This window comes from Typopeltis vanoorti, chromosome 2 (assembly GCF_054136105.1).
Source record: "Typopeltis vanoorti isolate ZY-2024b chromosome 2, IOZ_Tvanoo_1.0, whole genome shotgun sequence".
Lineage (NCBI taxonomy): Eukaryota > Metazoa > Arthropoda > Arachnida > Uropygi > Thelyphonidae > Typopeltis > Typopeltis vanoorti.
In genome coordinates, this window is record NC_143550.1 from 136,453,354 (window position 1) to 136,471,483 (window position 18,130).

Sequence of the window (18,130 nt, forward strand, 5' to 3'; positions counted from 1 at the left end):
TTGTTTATCACCTACACGACCATGATATTCAGGAAAGTGGATGTTCAAAGAGTCATCAGTGAAATTAAGCAACTGTCATGATTTTCAAATCTGGTTTGAAAAAACAGACACGACCTAAGAAAATAGGCAGGTAAAGAGAGCATCAACTGTATTCTCTACAACAAAATTGAAATATTTTAGTATTTAGGCACAATTTTTAGTGAATATGTCACATCAATTTTAACTACCTGCTCAAGTGGATAATGCTTCAACTCTCAAACCAAGAGACCAAAGGTTAGTATCACACATTGCCAAAAATATAAATGTCTTTAGGTAGTAAGTGAATTTCTTGGCTTGAAAAGATTCCATTCATTACTTTTGAGTAATTTCAAAATCATCTACTAAGCCCCTTCTCCCTACAACTAATAGATTTACAACCTTTTGTTGAATGGGATTCACATTAAACAATCAAACAAGATGGCGAATCATACATGTAAATTTATATGGAAGAAAACAGAAATCAGTCAAAAGATCAATCAGGGAATCAACAAAACAGTATTTATAACAACCTTAATAGATGAATAGGAGAAGTGACTAAAATGAAGCAGGTTGATCAAAGACGAAGGAAAATTAAGGGACTAAACCAGATGACATTAAGCAGAAACATTTGTAACAAAGATATATGAAGGGAGGGGGGAAGCTCATTGAAGATGGTATGGCCATTTAAACAGAAAGAGATGAAAGATTAGTAAAACAGTGTTTAAAGCAAAATCCAAGATTTTCCTTGCCTTTGGATGTAGCTAGTAGGGCTTCGGGAAACAGAAAAGAACTAATCAAATCAAAGCCTTGATAAATAATAGAGAACCTGGAATAAAACTACTAATGAAATACTAATGAAATACTAAATGCACTGCCATATCATATCTAGTACATTCACTCCTTGAAGGTAAATACCAGTAAATTGTAATGAAAATAAAAGCATATAAATAAGATAGTCAAAATGATTGATATTATTTGAGCTCTATCTTAAAAATAGAATTTTCTCAGTTTTTTTATTTTATTTTTTAAACTCTTTTATTGGAAGTTCTTTATGTACTTTCTTGTTTGATTCCATGGAAACCAGAATGAGTCTTTTAGACTTCATATCTTCTCCCTCATGATTAAGTGATCTTTTAGCATGTGTCTACAAATGATCAAATGGGCACACAAAAATTGTGTGTGTGTGGGGGGGGGGGAGGAACTGGATGTAGCATAGTTCAGTAGAGTGGTTCTTCACTAATGATTATTTGGGACCAAAAATATATCTCAATACGTGAATTCATGATTGGCAAGCAACAGGGGCTACTTTTTCTTCACAGAAATTATCTAAAATGTTGCTGTTAAAATGATATACAGGTAAGATTTTCAAAAAATATCTATGTTAAAATAAACACAAGAGCCTCCAATAGCTCAGCCAGTATCAGCAATTTCTTTAGGGTGGAAAGACCTAAGTTCTAATCCCCATCTAGAATGCAAAGAAGCTTTTCAACTGAAGCTGAGCTACTGGTCTTGTATGGAGGTGGTGAATACTACTTACAAGATTTCACTTACCATGCAGACTTCACAGTAACTGGCATCACAATATGTGGACTCCTACTATATTCCACAACTGGTAGGATATGACAGGCTACAGACTTATAGAATTATATTCCAGTTTGCAACCTGATGCAGAATTTAGAGTAGCCATGTTTATTGTTTTTCCTATTGTAATTAATAACTTAACACGTATAAAACCAACAGTAATAACTTTAATGAATTAAAGGTACAAATATTTCTTTTCAAATACACGAAACCTCATAAGTCTGGTCTAGCACAACATAGCATTGGCACTAAACATAATATCCAGTGGGATGAAGTGTGCCTTCTCTACAAATGCAAGTTTAAATATGAATGCCTTTTCAAAGAAAGTTGTGAAGCCCTTTTACATCGGCCAAATTTGAATCGAAATGACTGTCTCTCTCTCTCTCTCTCTCCCAAAAGTTTGGGAGATTCTTATCTTATGCAACCATCAATGAAATAGTTTTTAAGAATTATTTAATAATAATTTATTAATATTAATTTTCAGGCACATGGCAACAATTTTCATTGGTAATCCACTGACTGTTCTGTACTTTGTATTCCATTTCTTTAACTGTTTGTTCTACACTGATGATGTACTGTTACTTTCAGTATGAAATATCTGTACCTTTAATTCATTAAACTAGTGTTTAATGAATTAAACACTAGGATGTGTTAAGTTATTAATTTTAATTATGCCACAGGTACCTCTAAAGATTAGATTTTCCTATTGTACTTTAAATAAGAATGTGTGTGTGTGCATGTCACTCATTAATTCAAAATGAGGGGAGAAAAAAATTGAATAAAACTATGCAAAGCATAATATATAATATTAAATTATATTACTTCAATTAATTCCTTTAAATAAATAAGAGAAACTAAGGTTACACAATATATGTTTTTGCACTCCAAAAACATTTTTTGGTCAGATACCTTGGCAATAATTAAGGACCGTCTCCATAGCACAGCGACGGTCAACATTCCAACGAACTGTGGCAGATCCTGTTGCAACATTATCTCCATCTTCTTTTCCTTCAGGCCACCAACCTTGCCATAAATATACTTCTTTGTCATTATCCAATAAGAATAAGGCTGAAATTAACAAATGCAATAAAAGATTTTACTTATTTCAACCAATAAGTTTTCAAATAGATTAATAAGTATAAAATTCAATATACATACATACAGTGATTATGCAAAGAACAAGAACAATACAGAAAAATCCTTGATGTAACCTTCATTCCTTTTTTTTTTCAAAGAGAAGGTAAAAGCCTTCAAAGAAGCCCACACACTAAAGCAAGAACATCATTCACTGTATCCATTTACGATGTTCTTACTCTCTTGAAATGAGGAAGGCTTTATTAACTTTGCATTGGAGCAGAGTCAGGAAACATTGATAGCCTGCATGCAAGAACATTATACAGAAATCCATTCCATGAATTTCTGTATAACATAATAGTTGCTGCTATTGCATCAGAATTTTTTTATGCTATAGACAGCAAGAGCTAGTTTTCACATTTTTGTGCTGAGATTGCTATGGCTAGATATGTGCAGTTAACACTTTGCAGAAAAAAAATATGATTCAAGCTTTGAATAGAGAAGGCTATTCCTCTCGTGAAACAGCCAAAAGGGTGTCCTGTAGTCAATCTACTGTGATACGGCTGCTGAATTTAAATGGAATTTTTTGATTTGGAATGGAATGAAGTCACAACAAACTGCAAAAATTGGACATTCATTTAAATATCAGAAAACCAATCTAGTAGCAGGAAGCAGGAGTCCTAGTAAACAAATGGATCTATATTACATCTCTCTCCATAACTGGAGAACTGAAATGGGTCTGGGAAGAACAAACGGGAGTTGTGACAAGCTCTGTAACTGTCAGGAGGAGACTCATTCGACAGGGACTGATAGCCAGGCACTCTGAAAAGAAGCCCTGTTAACCTTAAATAAAAAAAATGAGATTTGCTCAGTTAAATTGGTACAAAGAGCATGCCAAATGGACCCTTGATCAGTGGAAAAGAGTCATTTTTTTTCTGACCAGAAAAAGTTTAACCTGCAGGGCACCAATAGCAGACAAACAGTTCAAAGATAATCAGGGGAAAAATTCAACCCTGACTGTCTGGTATCAACAGTCAAATTCTCAGCAGATCAGATGATCTGGGGCTGCAAGTTTTATCATGGTGTCGGTCACTTGCATTTCACAAAAGGTTCAGTGAATGCACAAGTATACCAGAAAATTTTAGAAGAATTGCTGCCTACTTTACTGTAATGACAAACTATTTTTCAGGATGACTCTGCCCCCTTGGCATAGAATAAAAAGTGTAAGCAATGCTATCATAACCCTAAAATGTACCATATGAATTTAATACTTAAAAAAAGCTTTAGTTTTTGTTGCAGGTTAATAAGTGGCTCAATGAACACTCAATTCAGCAACTACCATGGCCAGCAAACAGCCTAGATCTCAATCTCATTTAGAATTTATGGTACCAAATGGAAACTGAAATACAAAAGAAGCCGTACTTACTTTGGGAGCTCCAAGAAGCTATTATAAGGATATGGAACCATGAATTGACATTTGCATCCATCAGGAAATTGATTTTGTCAATGCCCCACTGATGCAAGCTGTAATAAAGGCAAGAGGAAGACCAACAAAGTACTAAACAGCAAAAAAAAAAAAAAGCGAATTTTTAGCTTGAATATTAGTTCAACTGTGTAGTTGAACTAAATTTTGATACCGGTATTTGTTTTTTCCAGCGAAAATATCACTATCTACTCCATTTTGAAATATTTAAAATTTGTTGTTTGTTGTCATTTCCTAATTATGTCACATCTTGTACTAAAAAAAGCCAAATATTAATCAAAAATAAAAATGTTATATTACCTTCTTCATTATTTGAGACAATTATTATGCTATTATCCCTTTTCAAATATTCATTAAAATTTAATTACCAAAAAAAAGCATGGTTACAGCAGATGCGGTTTCTATGAACATGAGTGTATATATGGCTTTTCAAAATGACAAGGAAAACCCCAATCCAGAATACCTGTCAGAAATGAGAACTTATCAGAATATTCCAAAAAGCATAACCAATGTACTTAAAAGCTAATTTCCTTATGCACTAAAGAAAAGAAACCCAAAAGGCATTAACAATTAAAGGTAAAAACAGCACAATAGTTAAAGAGAAAAATCAAATCTTAGTGTGGAAGAACTAGTTTGAAAACTGTTGACTAAGTTCCAGTGAATTTCATTACAGATATTTCACTAAAAATAATAGTCCAAAAAATACTTTTCATTATGTGTAATAATTTTACAATACAAGAATTTGAAACTACACTAAAAAAATCCAGAAAAATGAAAAAGCATCTGGATTAGATGGTATAACACTAGACTATTAAACATGGAGGAAATGAGCTTAGAAAACAACTACTAATCAGTAGCTACATCCAAAATTCCATCAGGAGAGAAGGCCCAATGACCAAAAAAGGCAATCTAAAAACCCAGAAAATTACAGAAGAATTGCACTACTTCCCTATGCTAAAAATCTATAACAGAATGCTTCTAAACTGAATTGATCCCATACATAACATCTTATCTCTTCTGTTCAAAAATCAAGCAAGTTTAATGAAAAACAGAAGCACTGTTGCACACATCCACTTTCTTAAAAGGAGCAAGGGATAAGTCTTCTTTAATCTTATGCTTCACAGATGTCTCAAGAGATTTTGATTCAATAAATAGCAGGACCACACCAAAATTAACCATGTAATGGTTAATTGAGAGAGAGAGACCGACTGTTTTCCCATTTCTGCTGGAATTTTTAGGGAGACTTTTTTGGCAACCTATCTTTTTTAGTTATCTGAAAACATAGTCAGACTCGCAGGAAATGGGGTGTGGAATAACACTTGAAGATTCGGCAGGCCCAACCCACAATAAGCAGTCTCTGTTTTTCAGACAATGACGTGCTAATCGACTAACACTCAGACTCCCAAATTCACATTTATTTAAAAACATGGCATTGATTGGATTGACAGTCAATAGCAGTAAAATTAAGTAAATTATACTTGTTAGTGGATAGAAAAAAAATTGGGTGGTAGCTCTTCCCATAATGCTTAGCATTATACATGTCTGTAAGGATACTAAGGCAATTAATGTAAAGTCATTAGCTTCTATATACAAGTAGCCCAATCGTGAAGTGACTTCACATGCAAACTTTGTTCGCTTACATTTAGATGAAGGATGAAACCAAGAATATAATTTCTTGGCATCTTTAATTTACAGAATTGCATTCTTGTTTAATCCTTTACCCAAGTGTAAGCAAAAAAGTTTGCACATAAAGTGCTTTCACGACTATGCTGCAAATTGCTTCGGTATTCTATAATGCAAAGCACACTGTCTCTTTCATACATGTATATTGATATGCATTATGGGAAGGGTGACTATCTTTATTTGATCTTTATTGAAGTATGTTAAACGGTTTGATCTTTATTGAGGTATGTTAAAGTATAAGGATATCTCTCCAAAAACTGAATGATCTACAAAATTACCCTAACGGGTCACTACTAAACTTGTTACTCCTGACCTGAATCACTCCAGGACAAAAAAACTCAGCAGTGACTCCACTCGGTCACAGGCAAAAACCTGCCACTGAGCAGAGCTTCTCTAATCCCCAGGAAGTATTGACATTTATTGCCAAGTTTTGGCAATAAATGTCATTTGGTTACAAAGTAAATTAGACTTGCTAAGAAATAATATTCTTGTTTAATCCTTTCCCAAACGTAAGCAAAAAATAGAGTTTGGACATGAAGTATCTTCATGACTAGGCTACTTTCTAAAAGCTTCTAAACTTTCTAAAACCAGTAAAACTAAAATCCATAAAAAAACAGAATAAAAAGAAACATTAATCTAAATGACTACACTCTTGAAGAAGTAAAAAAAAAAATTGGTATCAATACTAAGATGGAGCTTTGTGCTTTCTTTTCACTTCAGTTCCATCTGGAAATCCAAACTCATCACAAATACCAAAATTTGTCTGTATAAACCACCAGTCTAGCCATATTTACAAATGGTTCCTTCACATGGAACATTACTACGCAACATGCAGTTAACAACATCATGCCTTTAATCAGCATTGGGATCATGGCAAGATCACATTCCTAATACTATAATTCTTGAAGAAAGCTAGCAAAAATCTCTAAAAGAAACAATTCAGAAAATTAACTGAGATGACTGGGACACCAACTTAGACATTCACCGTCACCTCTGGTCACTGCACGCTCTCTACAGATGAGCTAATAGTTAAGAAAAGTTTTGGCAAAATGAAAGTAAATTTCTTTTTGATGATGAGACTCATGAACCACGTAACATTTACCAGTTGACAAACTGGATTACCTTCATTTAACAGAATATCTCTATGAGTTGGTATATGCATATATATCTGTGTATATATTTCCCTATTCATACTTGAATAAATTATGATGATTCTTCCATAACAGCAACATCAAATGTTCTGATGTTTATTCAAGATGGATTCTAATTCTTAACTATCTGATAAAAATAACCAACAAGAATAAAATATCCAGCAGGCTCCAAAACTAGATAAAGGGTCTAAGGCAACCCTTGGAAGAAATGAAGGGAACTAGTTTCTGAATAGGCCACTTGATAGTAGGTAGGTTGGTTGGCTGGCTGGTCTGACTGGAATATTTTGACAACATTCAGAATAACATATAAACAATGGAGAGTGACAATTTCATAAAGCACAGTACGAGAAGTGTAGCTATAAATTAAAGATGTCAAGAAATTATATTCTTGGTTTCAACCTTTATCCAACTGTAAGCAAAGAGAGTTTGAATCTGAAATCTCTTCACAACTGGACTACTTGTATACAAAGGCTAATGACTTCACACCAATTGCCGGTTTTGACCTTCATTGAAGTCTCATCAGTGGGAGCCAGATACAGAAGTGATACCAAGATTGAAGTAATGCACAAGTCATATTTCCATATACAAGTAGTCTTTGATCAAGGTCCTTTGATCTCTCATGTATGGGATCAAGCTTGTGGAGGTGAAGAACAAGCTGGATTCAGGCCAAATAGAGACTGTCAGGATCAGATTTTCACTTTACGACACATAGTTGAGAAATCAATGGAATATAACAAAGATCTGTATTTAAGTTTTGTAGATCTGGAAAAGCATATGACAAGGTGCTAAGAGAGAAGCTATTCCAAACGTTACAGTTATATGGTGTTAATGGGTCATTATATCAAGCAATACTTAGTCTTTATTTGAATTGTGAGTCAGCAGTTAGAATTGAAGTAAGTACAGGAAGATGGTTTAATGTTAAATCTGGTGTCAGACAGGTGTACATTATCCCCTCTCTTATTCATTATCTATATGGATCATCATGAAGGAAAGTAGTATTAAACCTGATATATCGAAATTGGAGGTTAATATCAGCTCTTTGCTTCACGTGGATGATGTTATACTTCTAAATAAATCTGCTACAAGTCTGCAAGATTCCCTGACTAAATTGAATAACTGTTGTAATAGATATGGTATGAAGGTCAGCATTAGACAAAAGAAAAAGAAAATAGGTAGAAACATTGAAAATATCAACTGCATTGTGAATGGAGAACTTATAGAACAAGTAAAACATTTCAGCTACTTAGGCATGATTTTTAGTGAAGATGGTAAATTAAATATGAAAACAGACAATAGAATCAACAAAGCCGGTATGGTAGGAAGTCAACTAAATAAATTTACACATAAATAAGAGAAAAATTAGCCAAAACACTAAATTAGCTGTATACAAGACTGATTAAACCAATTTTAACTTATGGATCTGAGAGCTGGGTTAGAAGTAAAACAAACACTTGACCAAAGACTAGAGATCGCAGATATGAGAAAGATTAGGGGCATGAACAGATGGCATCAATGGCAATATCATATTAAAAACGAGGATATTAGGAAAGAACTTGATAATGTCAGCATCCAGGAATGCATTAGCTGAGCTAATCTCAGGCGGTATGGTCACTTAAGCAGAATGGGAGAAGAAAGATTAGCAAAGCAAGTGTTCTCTTCCAGGTTGGTAGGAAAAAGACCCAGAGGAAGACCAAGATATAGGTGGATTGATACAGTAAAAGTACCTTAGAAGGCACTTTTTACTGTATCAATCATTATAAGACCTGATAATATTGGAGTCTTGACATTTAACAGCCTGATTTGGAGGAAAATTGTAGATAGGAATTTAGTAATGAAGTAAATTTTTCATGCAGTACTATCATATCCTATACACCCCTTGAGGATATATATCAGGAACTGGATGATGATATACACACATACATACATCAGGGGCGAATATTCCTGGTGTGCTAGGTGTAAGGTGCACATCCACGGAATAGCAATATCACCAATATTGTAATTTTGCATTTATTTCCATTCAAGAGTCCCCTAATTATTTCCTGGCTAAAATTAAACACATTACACTAATGCTTCATGAAGAGACAGTTTTCGATGCTTAAACATTGATTCACATTCGTATTAATAGCTCGGGTGTGCGGTCACAAATACAGATGGTCACAAATACAAATACACCTTTGAGCAGACCTACAGATGGCACAGAAAGTCAAATTCTTAGCATTCCAGTGGTTTTAAACCACCTGGAAGGCAAGGCAGGGTGAGTGCTGAGACAATAGCATCTAGTGGCTGTGATTGGTTATTATGTGTGATGCATGCATGCAGCATAATCTGTGAAGAGAAGTGTTTTTTATTCATTCGAGTGATAAACAAAAGCTACTAATTTTTTTCTTGCTTGTGCAGTATAACATCTGTTGAGGTTGGAAAGTTTTTTTTAATGGTATAGGGACATTTTTATTCTAGCCTTCAGAAACAAGACATAGTATAAATGTATCTATTCCTGAATAAAAATGAATACTTCTGTATATTAAAAGAAGTTGTTGATCTACAATAAAATACTAGCATATGTGAGATATCTATTATCGGTAAGAAAGAAGAGCTGCTGACACTAAAAAAAAAAATAAAATAAAATAATTAATGAATGCGGGATTCCTGAAAGTGTGGATAATTATGATAAGAATCGGATATTATGTATCCTAACCTCTCCCTATTATTGTGTAAAATGTATACTGAATCTCAGTAAACAAAAGAAAATACTTAGAAAATGAAGCGAAATATACATAAACCAGATATACACATAAGATGCGCAACAAATTTTACAAAATGATTTGCTGCTCCATCAAAGCACATGCATTCCTGCCACACCTAAACAAATCACCTGATCTACATTATTAGTTCATTGGATTAGCCTCTCCCTAAAGTGGCTGTTTATTATTGATTAGTTATTTTTACTTTGCACACATTGTTCCCCCACTGTAGGCAGATTTTGTTACAATTAATTGACAAAATAAAGTATGCAAAGTTATCCCACAATTAATTGCACTGGACCAATTAAGATGAGTGCTGATGCGATATGCACTCTTAAAACTTACATGTATCAATAAAAATGCGGTCAAATTGATGTGAATTTTGTAGTGTGGGTTGCATAAGCCACGACAGCACACCCAACCGAAATGGGTATGCAACGCCACTGATATATAAATTAATGTACGAGTATAAACTGAACAGCAACTGAAGTACAGTGCCCAGTGGCACACTACACCGGTCACCTGCCTTTTCTTTGATTCAACTCCAGCATATATCTTGTTCTCCAATGTCTATCCATCAATTGCCTTAACTGCATACCTATTTGCTCCACTTACACAACAGGATTCCATGTTGTATTATGTCAAATGCCTTTGCAAAGTCCAGCAATGCCATGCTATAGTATTCCACTTATCCAACTCAGCTGTCACTTTAGTGAAGAAAGTGAGTAAATTACAAAGACAACATCTCCCTTCACAAACCATTGTATCACCAGTCATATTCCAATCCACTGTTTTCAAAATTCTATCCTTAACCACTCTTATTTTGTCCTCTTTCCACTCCTCTGGAGCACTGGCAATGCTAAGATTTTAAGTAAACAGTTTATACACTCATTCCTTTGATTAAAGTTTGAGGATGTGTAATTTCCTTTGTGATTTCATGTAAAATATGTGATGATGACAACTCACCCAATTCCACAGCTTTATTCACAGTGACATTTCTTAATATCCTGAACTCCTCCATTCAACTATGCCTGTTCTCACAACAATCCATGTTACATCAGCCACTACATTCTCATCAGCATTCATTCAAGTTATCTGTCCCCATAATAATGATTCATAATAATGTAGTGAAAGAATTTCAGTGAGATTTAGCTTTGTCTAATAAGAGCTGAGTCTGTTGATATAGCATGTGTACAATCTCTGAAGATACAATGCTGGGCAGAAATGATTGCAGAGGAGGAAGTCTCTTACAATATCATTTTATGGAAGGTGAGGAGAGGGCAAAAGGGCATTTAATGGAAGTTGAGAATGAATGCACTCAAGAAGGGAATGAGAGCTAGGTTTTTTCTCTCATAGAATGGTGTGTGACTAGAATGGATTGCCTATGAGGTATTGAGTGCAGGTAGTGTGAATGAATTCAAGAAATGGTATGAAAGCTGGTCCCTTGACGAGTTCTCTGGAGGCCTCTCTTAATAGTGATCCCCCCACACACACACACTTTGACTTGCACCACAATGACTTTTCCTTTCTCTGTTCGGGTAATAATTAATGTTTTTGAAAGAGAAAGAGACAGGGCAGGACATGGAGATCTTGCAGGAGAATGGTTCCTGTGAGGACACAATGCAAGTAACAGGTAGGGGAGCAGATTATAAGATCATCTATTGCAGAATATGAGCAGGTAGGCTATGGAAGAAGATATTGAGTCTGTTATTCAGAAAGGAGAGATTATCATCAAGCATTTGCTCAATGATATGACCTCATTTGTTTCCATGCAAGATAAAGCTATCAAGATTGATTTAACTCAGAACCCAGCGGCAAATAAATGGAACATACTGTAATAAGAACTTCCACAGATAGCTGAAATTCCACACCTGTTGAAAGGGAGTATGACTGCCCACTAAGATAGCTATTCCATCATGAGCAGGACCATCTCAGTTCTGTCCTGATGAATAACAGCAAAATTACTTAATGCAGGGTTCTTATAATAAATATGTTTCCTGCAAACATAAAGAGAATGGCTTGTATTTCTGCAGCAAAATCTTGATATCATATTTTTTTTGGTGAAACCAATGACAGTTTCACCATAAAAATTTTCCTACTGTTCTGGCTTTATAGACTTGTCCAATTTCAAAGAGGACTCACCTTTATCAGGTTTATATTTATCAACTGATTTTGGGAAGTATGGATGACCAGTGTCCATTTCTTCCTTTGGAAAAATGTTCAATACATTAGCTGATGTGTGAGGATCATTTAATAAATTTAATTTACTTTGAGTGGACAGTGGATACCAAAGTATATCCATTTTTTCTATGGGAATATCTGGTGGTATATCTTTCATTGCTATCCTTGCCTTAATTTTTTTGACGAGGGGGGGGGGGGGTTCTCATCAAATGATAATGCTTTTGGAGTTGTTTCAGGAGTGAGACTAAGTCATATGACTGATGTCCTCCACAGAGAAGTACTGAAGATCATAAAGTTCATTTATGGTGAAATTATCAGTTGACAGGACAGACATATGAGTTTGAGTTGCTTTTGATATTTTCTTAACACTTTCTCAGCATAAGAGGATTTCAGAAGAGGTGTGTGGTGGTAACTATCTACCTTTTTGCATGATATATTTTGTTCTGCTATAATCTTTTTTCACCCTTCCACCAGACATGCAGGAGAATAGACTAGATGATCTGACAGTTGATTTAGCTTTCAGAGCTTTTCATTTATTATCATGTTCTTTGTTGCCACATTGGGCAACAAAGCCATGATAGGAAGTCTGGGTATGCACATTCTGACATTTAAAGTATTTTAGGGGATAAGTGATGTACAGCCTAACAGGGCAGTTTAGATACTCTGCTTTTACTTGGAGGTTTGTGTGTATCAAAAGTAAGGATTATATTCCTGGTTAGAACTAGGTGACCATCCTTATGGATCAGAATGCAACTCATACTAAAGCTCTAAGCACATCTCATCAGGAACGTCAAGGAGATCCCATTCTGAGATCATTCCTCTACAAGAATCGAGCATTTTATGAGGTATTACTGTGATTGGAATTCCCCCATTTATGTTGCTCTGAGTAATTTTTCAGAATGTTTACATCATGTTTCTATAAGGATATCACCAGAAAGTAGTTTAACTGTTTTGAGAGAAGCAGTCCTAAACCCTTTTGAATAAAGAAGGGTGATAGTTTCCCTCCTGGCTTTTCACCTGTTGCATGAATGAGAAGCACTGGTACATTCATACTAGTGTCAGAAATTTTTTTTTTACTTCTGTTATCAAATGATTTATCTATGGTATCAGTACTTGGGTGGGGCCTTGTGATGGCCCTGAAAAATTTCAGTATGAATGATTCATACTCAAGGCATTTTTTTTGTTCACAGCTAGATCTCCCATCCACCATGGAAGCCCACTTACCAGCAAGCAATAAATGCATTCGGAAGGTAGAACACTAAGGTTACTTTGGATAAGATGCTATACCAGCACCACAGCAAGTGTTGGGCCCTGTCCTGAGACTAAGGGGATAGGAGACTTACTGCATCACTGCTGATGTTTGAAGGCAAGCCCACTAGTTGAATGATAGTAACTGGCCCATCCTGGCTGCCTGTCTTGCCGAAGCAGAGGCCAAAGTAGTACAAGACAACCAGGACCCCCCCCTTCTGGATTCCATGAATCACGGTGCATGACCAACACAGTGGCAGGGCATTGAATCCCAGTGATGAGGGTCTCAGGAGAAGTAGAGCAAACACTACAGGAAAAGAAAAAGAGGATGAATGAAAGGGGGCAAGTACCATCACTGGGAGATGCCCTCTACCATGAACAAGTGCTCCACAAGGAGGGGTCATATTTGGAATTACTTAATTAAGAAAATGTTAAGGTTGAGAGGATAGCAATCTGATATTATGGAAGACAGAATGACAAAAATTGTTCCTACTGAAAAAAAAAACAAAAACTAGACATTTTGTTGAATTTTTTCTTGACTATTATTTATAAGACTATTACACTTTCTTTATATAATGTTCGTCAAGTAGCTTTATTTTATTGTCCTACATGTTTGGCCAATTTTTTTCTATTGGCATCTTCAGGGAATACAAACTAGTAAGCTATATGAAGGTAACAGACTAGGTTATAATTGATGGTTCTAATTCATACAAAAAATTAGTATTGAACGAGGCAATGCGCATCTCGGGAACGTGATTTATTCGTTATGGCTCATGATGTAATTGTCATTAAACATCAAAGAAATGAACTTTCATGACAATTACATCATGAGCCATAACGAATAAATCATGTTCCCGAGACCCACGCATTGCCTCGTTCAATACTAATTTTTTGTATGAATTAGAACCATCAATTATAACCTAGTCTGTTACCTTCATATAGCTTACTAGTTTGTATTCCCTGAAGATGCCGATAGAAAAAAATTGGTGAAACATGTAGGACAATAAAATATATAGCTACTTGACGAACGTTATATAAAAAAAGTGTAATAGTCTTATAAACTGGACATTTGTTTGGATGACTAAGTAGTAGTTCACATCAATGATATTAATAAATTTTGTTTAATCCTTTATCCAAGTGTGAGCAAACAAAGTTTGCGCCTGAAAGTATCTTCGGGACTGAGGTAAGGCGCAAACTTTGTTTGCTCACACTTGGACAAAGGATTAAACTAAATTTATTATATTCTAACCAAGTGAAAAATAAACTTTCAACATCTTTCTCTAAATCCAGAGTAATTTATTAAAAAGGTGGCACACCATTTGGCAACTCCTATAGGTAGAGATGACCTTGCTAATGCTTCTGGCTGGCATCTCCACTTGGGCCTGGCTCCCACTGAAGAGACCTCAATAAAGGTCGAAACTAGTCTGGGTGGTATCCTTTCCCTTAATGCATAACATTAGACATATCTGCAAGGAGATGTGTTTTGCATTATGGGAGATACTGAGATAGGAGTGATAGTATCTTGCTCCACCTTTGCAAGGAGTCGCCCTGGTGTTGCACCACCTTACCTCAGTCCTGAAGATACTTTCAGGCGCAAACTTTGTTTGCTCACACTTGGATAAAGGATTAAACTAAATTTATTATATTCTAACCAAGTGAAAAATAAACTTTCAACATCAATGATATTAAAGCCACAAATGCCAATGAAATAGATGTGAAAACTTTTTTTTGTGTGTTATTGATGATTGTGTTTTTTTTATTATTGGTACAAAAAATAAAAAGAAAAAACAAACTAAAAAATTATTACCAGGCTGAGTTGCCAGATACAGATCACACTGCAGAAATGGAAAAGGACAAGTGCAACTGCTATTGCGAAATGGGCAAAGTATCTCTTGAAATGAGAACAATCCAGATACACTGCTGAGGTAGAAAAGACGGGGAGTATAGTTATATGGCAAATCACCTAGTAAAAAAGAAAGCAAACATTTAGTGCCTGATAACATTTTATAAACTGATCAGAAATTTAAAATGTCTTAATTTTAAGAACAGCATATATAATGTAACATAAAAGCATAGACAAAAATCAAAAAGTAGTATATTTATATCCTTCATATAGATTATATACATTATATATATATCGGGTTGGCAAATAAGTTTGTTCGGTTTATGTGTTAGTACAAGTTTACGCTGCTTCACCTGTTGCTATTGCGCAGTTGAAAGACGACATTTCGCATAACCTTTCAGTGAATTTGCATTCAGCCTACTTCAGTTGCGTGTATGTAATATATTTTTAGAAATGGAAGGAAATAACGTACATTACCAGCATATTTTGCTTTTTTATTTCAAAAAAGGCAAAAGAGCTGTGGAGGCCTTTAAAAAAAATATGCAGTGTATATGGGGATGGTGCCTTAACAGAATGCATATGGCAAAAGTGGTTTGCTAAATTCCATTCTGGAGATTTCAGCATCAGTGATGCGCCTCGCGCCTGACTGAGGTTGATTCGAGTGTTGTGAAGGATATCGTCGACAAAAATCCATCACAAACAGTGTGGGAGATTGCTACAGTACCGAACATATCCCATACAAGTGTTGAAAACCATTTGCACAAGTAGGGATATGTTTCGAACTCAATGTGTGGGTGCCGCATGAATTGACTGAAGCAAATATGACCGCTCACATATCCATCTGTGATTCGCTGTGATATTGCCAAAAAAACGACCCATTTTTGAAGCAGATGATTACGAGAGATGAAAAATGGGTAGTGTACGATAACATGGTACGTAAAAGATCATGGGGGCACAAGAGCGAACTGCCGCAAGCAATCTCGAAAGCAAGATTGCACCCAAAGAAGATCATGCTCTCTGTGTGGTGGGATTATAAAGGTGTTGTCCACTACGAGATTACCGTCAGACAGAACGATTGATTCAATGTCTATTGCTCACAGTTAACGCAACTGGCCCGTGCAATTAGCACAAAACGCCCTGAATTGGCAAATCGGAAAGGAGTTGTCTTTCACCACGGCAATGCCAGACCCCACACATCGTTAACAACCCGAAGTAAATTGTTACGTCTTGGCTGGGATGTTTTGCCACATCCTCCGTATTTACCGGACCTGGCACCATCTGATTATCACTTATTCTGATCGTTGCAGAATTCTCTGAACGGGAAAACCTTCGCTAATGAGGAGGCTGTCAAAAGACACCTGGATCAGTTTTTTGCCAGTAAACCTCAGGAGTTTTATGAATGCGGCATAATGAAGTTGGTGGACATATGGCAAGAGGTCATTGATAAAGAGGATCAATATATAACTGACATTATATATATTAAATAAAATGTGTTTCATTCCACTCAAAAACCGAATCTGGGAAGTTCGGAAAACACTAGACATCTAGGTGGTTAGAGGTGAAATACCACCGCCTTGCATATTAGAGACCTGAAGTGGCTGCAGCCATGTTTGGTCGCTAGAGCAAGGGTTCTAGTTTCTGTTCTCTCCCCCCCACCTCCACATACAGTGAGAATGACACCCTCATTGACATACCAATCTCACTATAGGGGATTTGGACCCTCCCCTATTCAAGGGTATAGCAGTAAAACGGTTCCATAGGCCAGTCATTGGATACTACTACACGGGACTGAACCATTTAGTAATGAATCTGGAGGCTCCCCCAAATCAGCCAGCATCAAATCCTGCAGTTACGTTTTTTGCCAGTTTATGACTGGAGGGAGAACTGTCAAGGACATGGATGGACAGGAGACTGAGTTCCCTCTGTATGGGCAGTATGTTTGCAAGTCTGTCACCTCTAACTGCATGCCCCACTTTCTCTTTATCTCTTCCCAATCAAATATAATGGATCACAACCCAAAGAAATGCAATTTAACTGTGGATCACAAAAATTCTCCTGCAAAAAAGTTAAAAAAACTCATAAAAAGAACAAAATCCAACCAGAAGAATCATAAAAAAACAACAGAAATTTACAAAAACAACAATTTTTGGTCACGTAACTTTATTACCAAATGACAACACTAGATTGCGTGATACACCACACCATTTGAAAATGGAGACTTTCAATGGTGCAGAGTGAGCACATTGGTGTTTTGGTTTGAGAAAATGAAGTCTGCAACAAACACAAGTTCAGAGGAATTTCCACACACAATACAACAAAGAACCTCCTAGTAGGGGTACGATCTACATGTGGCACAAGAATTTTGTGGAAACAGGCTGTTATGTGTATCATCCAAGGTTAATGGGAAGGCAATGTCCTGCCAATGCTGTTGTGGAAGAAATTTGGAAAGTTTCCAAATGTGAAAGTTCCACACATGTGACTGTGTGGCATGTTTGACGACAGCATCTACATTTAAGGCCTACAAATTTACCCTCATACAACATTTGAAGAAAGACAATAAGAAGATATGCCAGGATTTCTGTATGGAAATGATCAGCAGAATACACGTTTTCAGTGACGAATGAATATTTCACACAAGTAGGCAAGTAAACACAACTGCAGAATTTGGGGAAGCGAAAATCCACACAGCATCATAGAATACGTTCACAGCGCTCCAAAGGGTAACGTTTTTTGCACCATAAGCAAGAAGAAAGTGTATGTACCCTTCTTTCTTTTTTAGTCTGTCATTGCTGGTGGTGTGTATCTGGACATGATACAAGAGTACTTAATACAAGAATTAGACAACAATTATTACGACAGGTGCTTACATTTCCAGCAAGACGGAGCACCTCCTCATTACCTGACAGACGTAAAGTCGTACCTTGACACCCAATATCCAGGCAGATGGGCACCTGTAGCATGGCCACCATTTTCCCCTGACCTTACACCATTAGATTTTTTCTTGTGGGAATTTGCAAAAGATCAAGTGTTTATACCACCAGTACCAGCCAATTTGGATGAGCTGTGTTCCAGAATTACTGCTGCCGTTGCTGAAGTTATGTCAGATACACCCTGCTGCATGTGGCAG

General features: G+C 36.0%; 1 protein-coding gene across 3 annotated transcripts in view; it reads right to left on the reverse strand.

Moving 5' to 3' along the window:
* Nucleotides 1-18,130, reverse strand: part of LOC150109453 (uncharacterized) — a 710,474-nt gene that overhangs the window by 31,722 nt on the left and 660,622 nt on the right. For all 3 annotated transcript variants that reach the window (XM_090413228.1, XM_090413221.1, XM_090413233.1), the window contains exons 31-32: nucleotides 14,968-15,123; nucleotides 2,509-2,667 (exon numbers count right to left, since the gene is read on the reverse strand). In XM_090413228.1, the coding sequence (XP_090269354.1) occupies nucleotides 2,509-2,667; nucleotides 14,968-15,123 (315 nt within the window). The remainder of the gene's footprint in view (nucleotides 1-2,508; nucleotides 2,668-14,967; nucleotides 15,124-18,130) is intronic.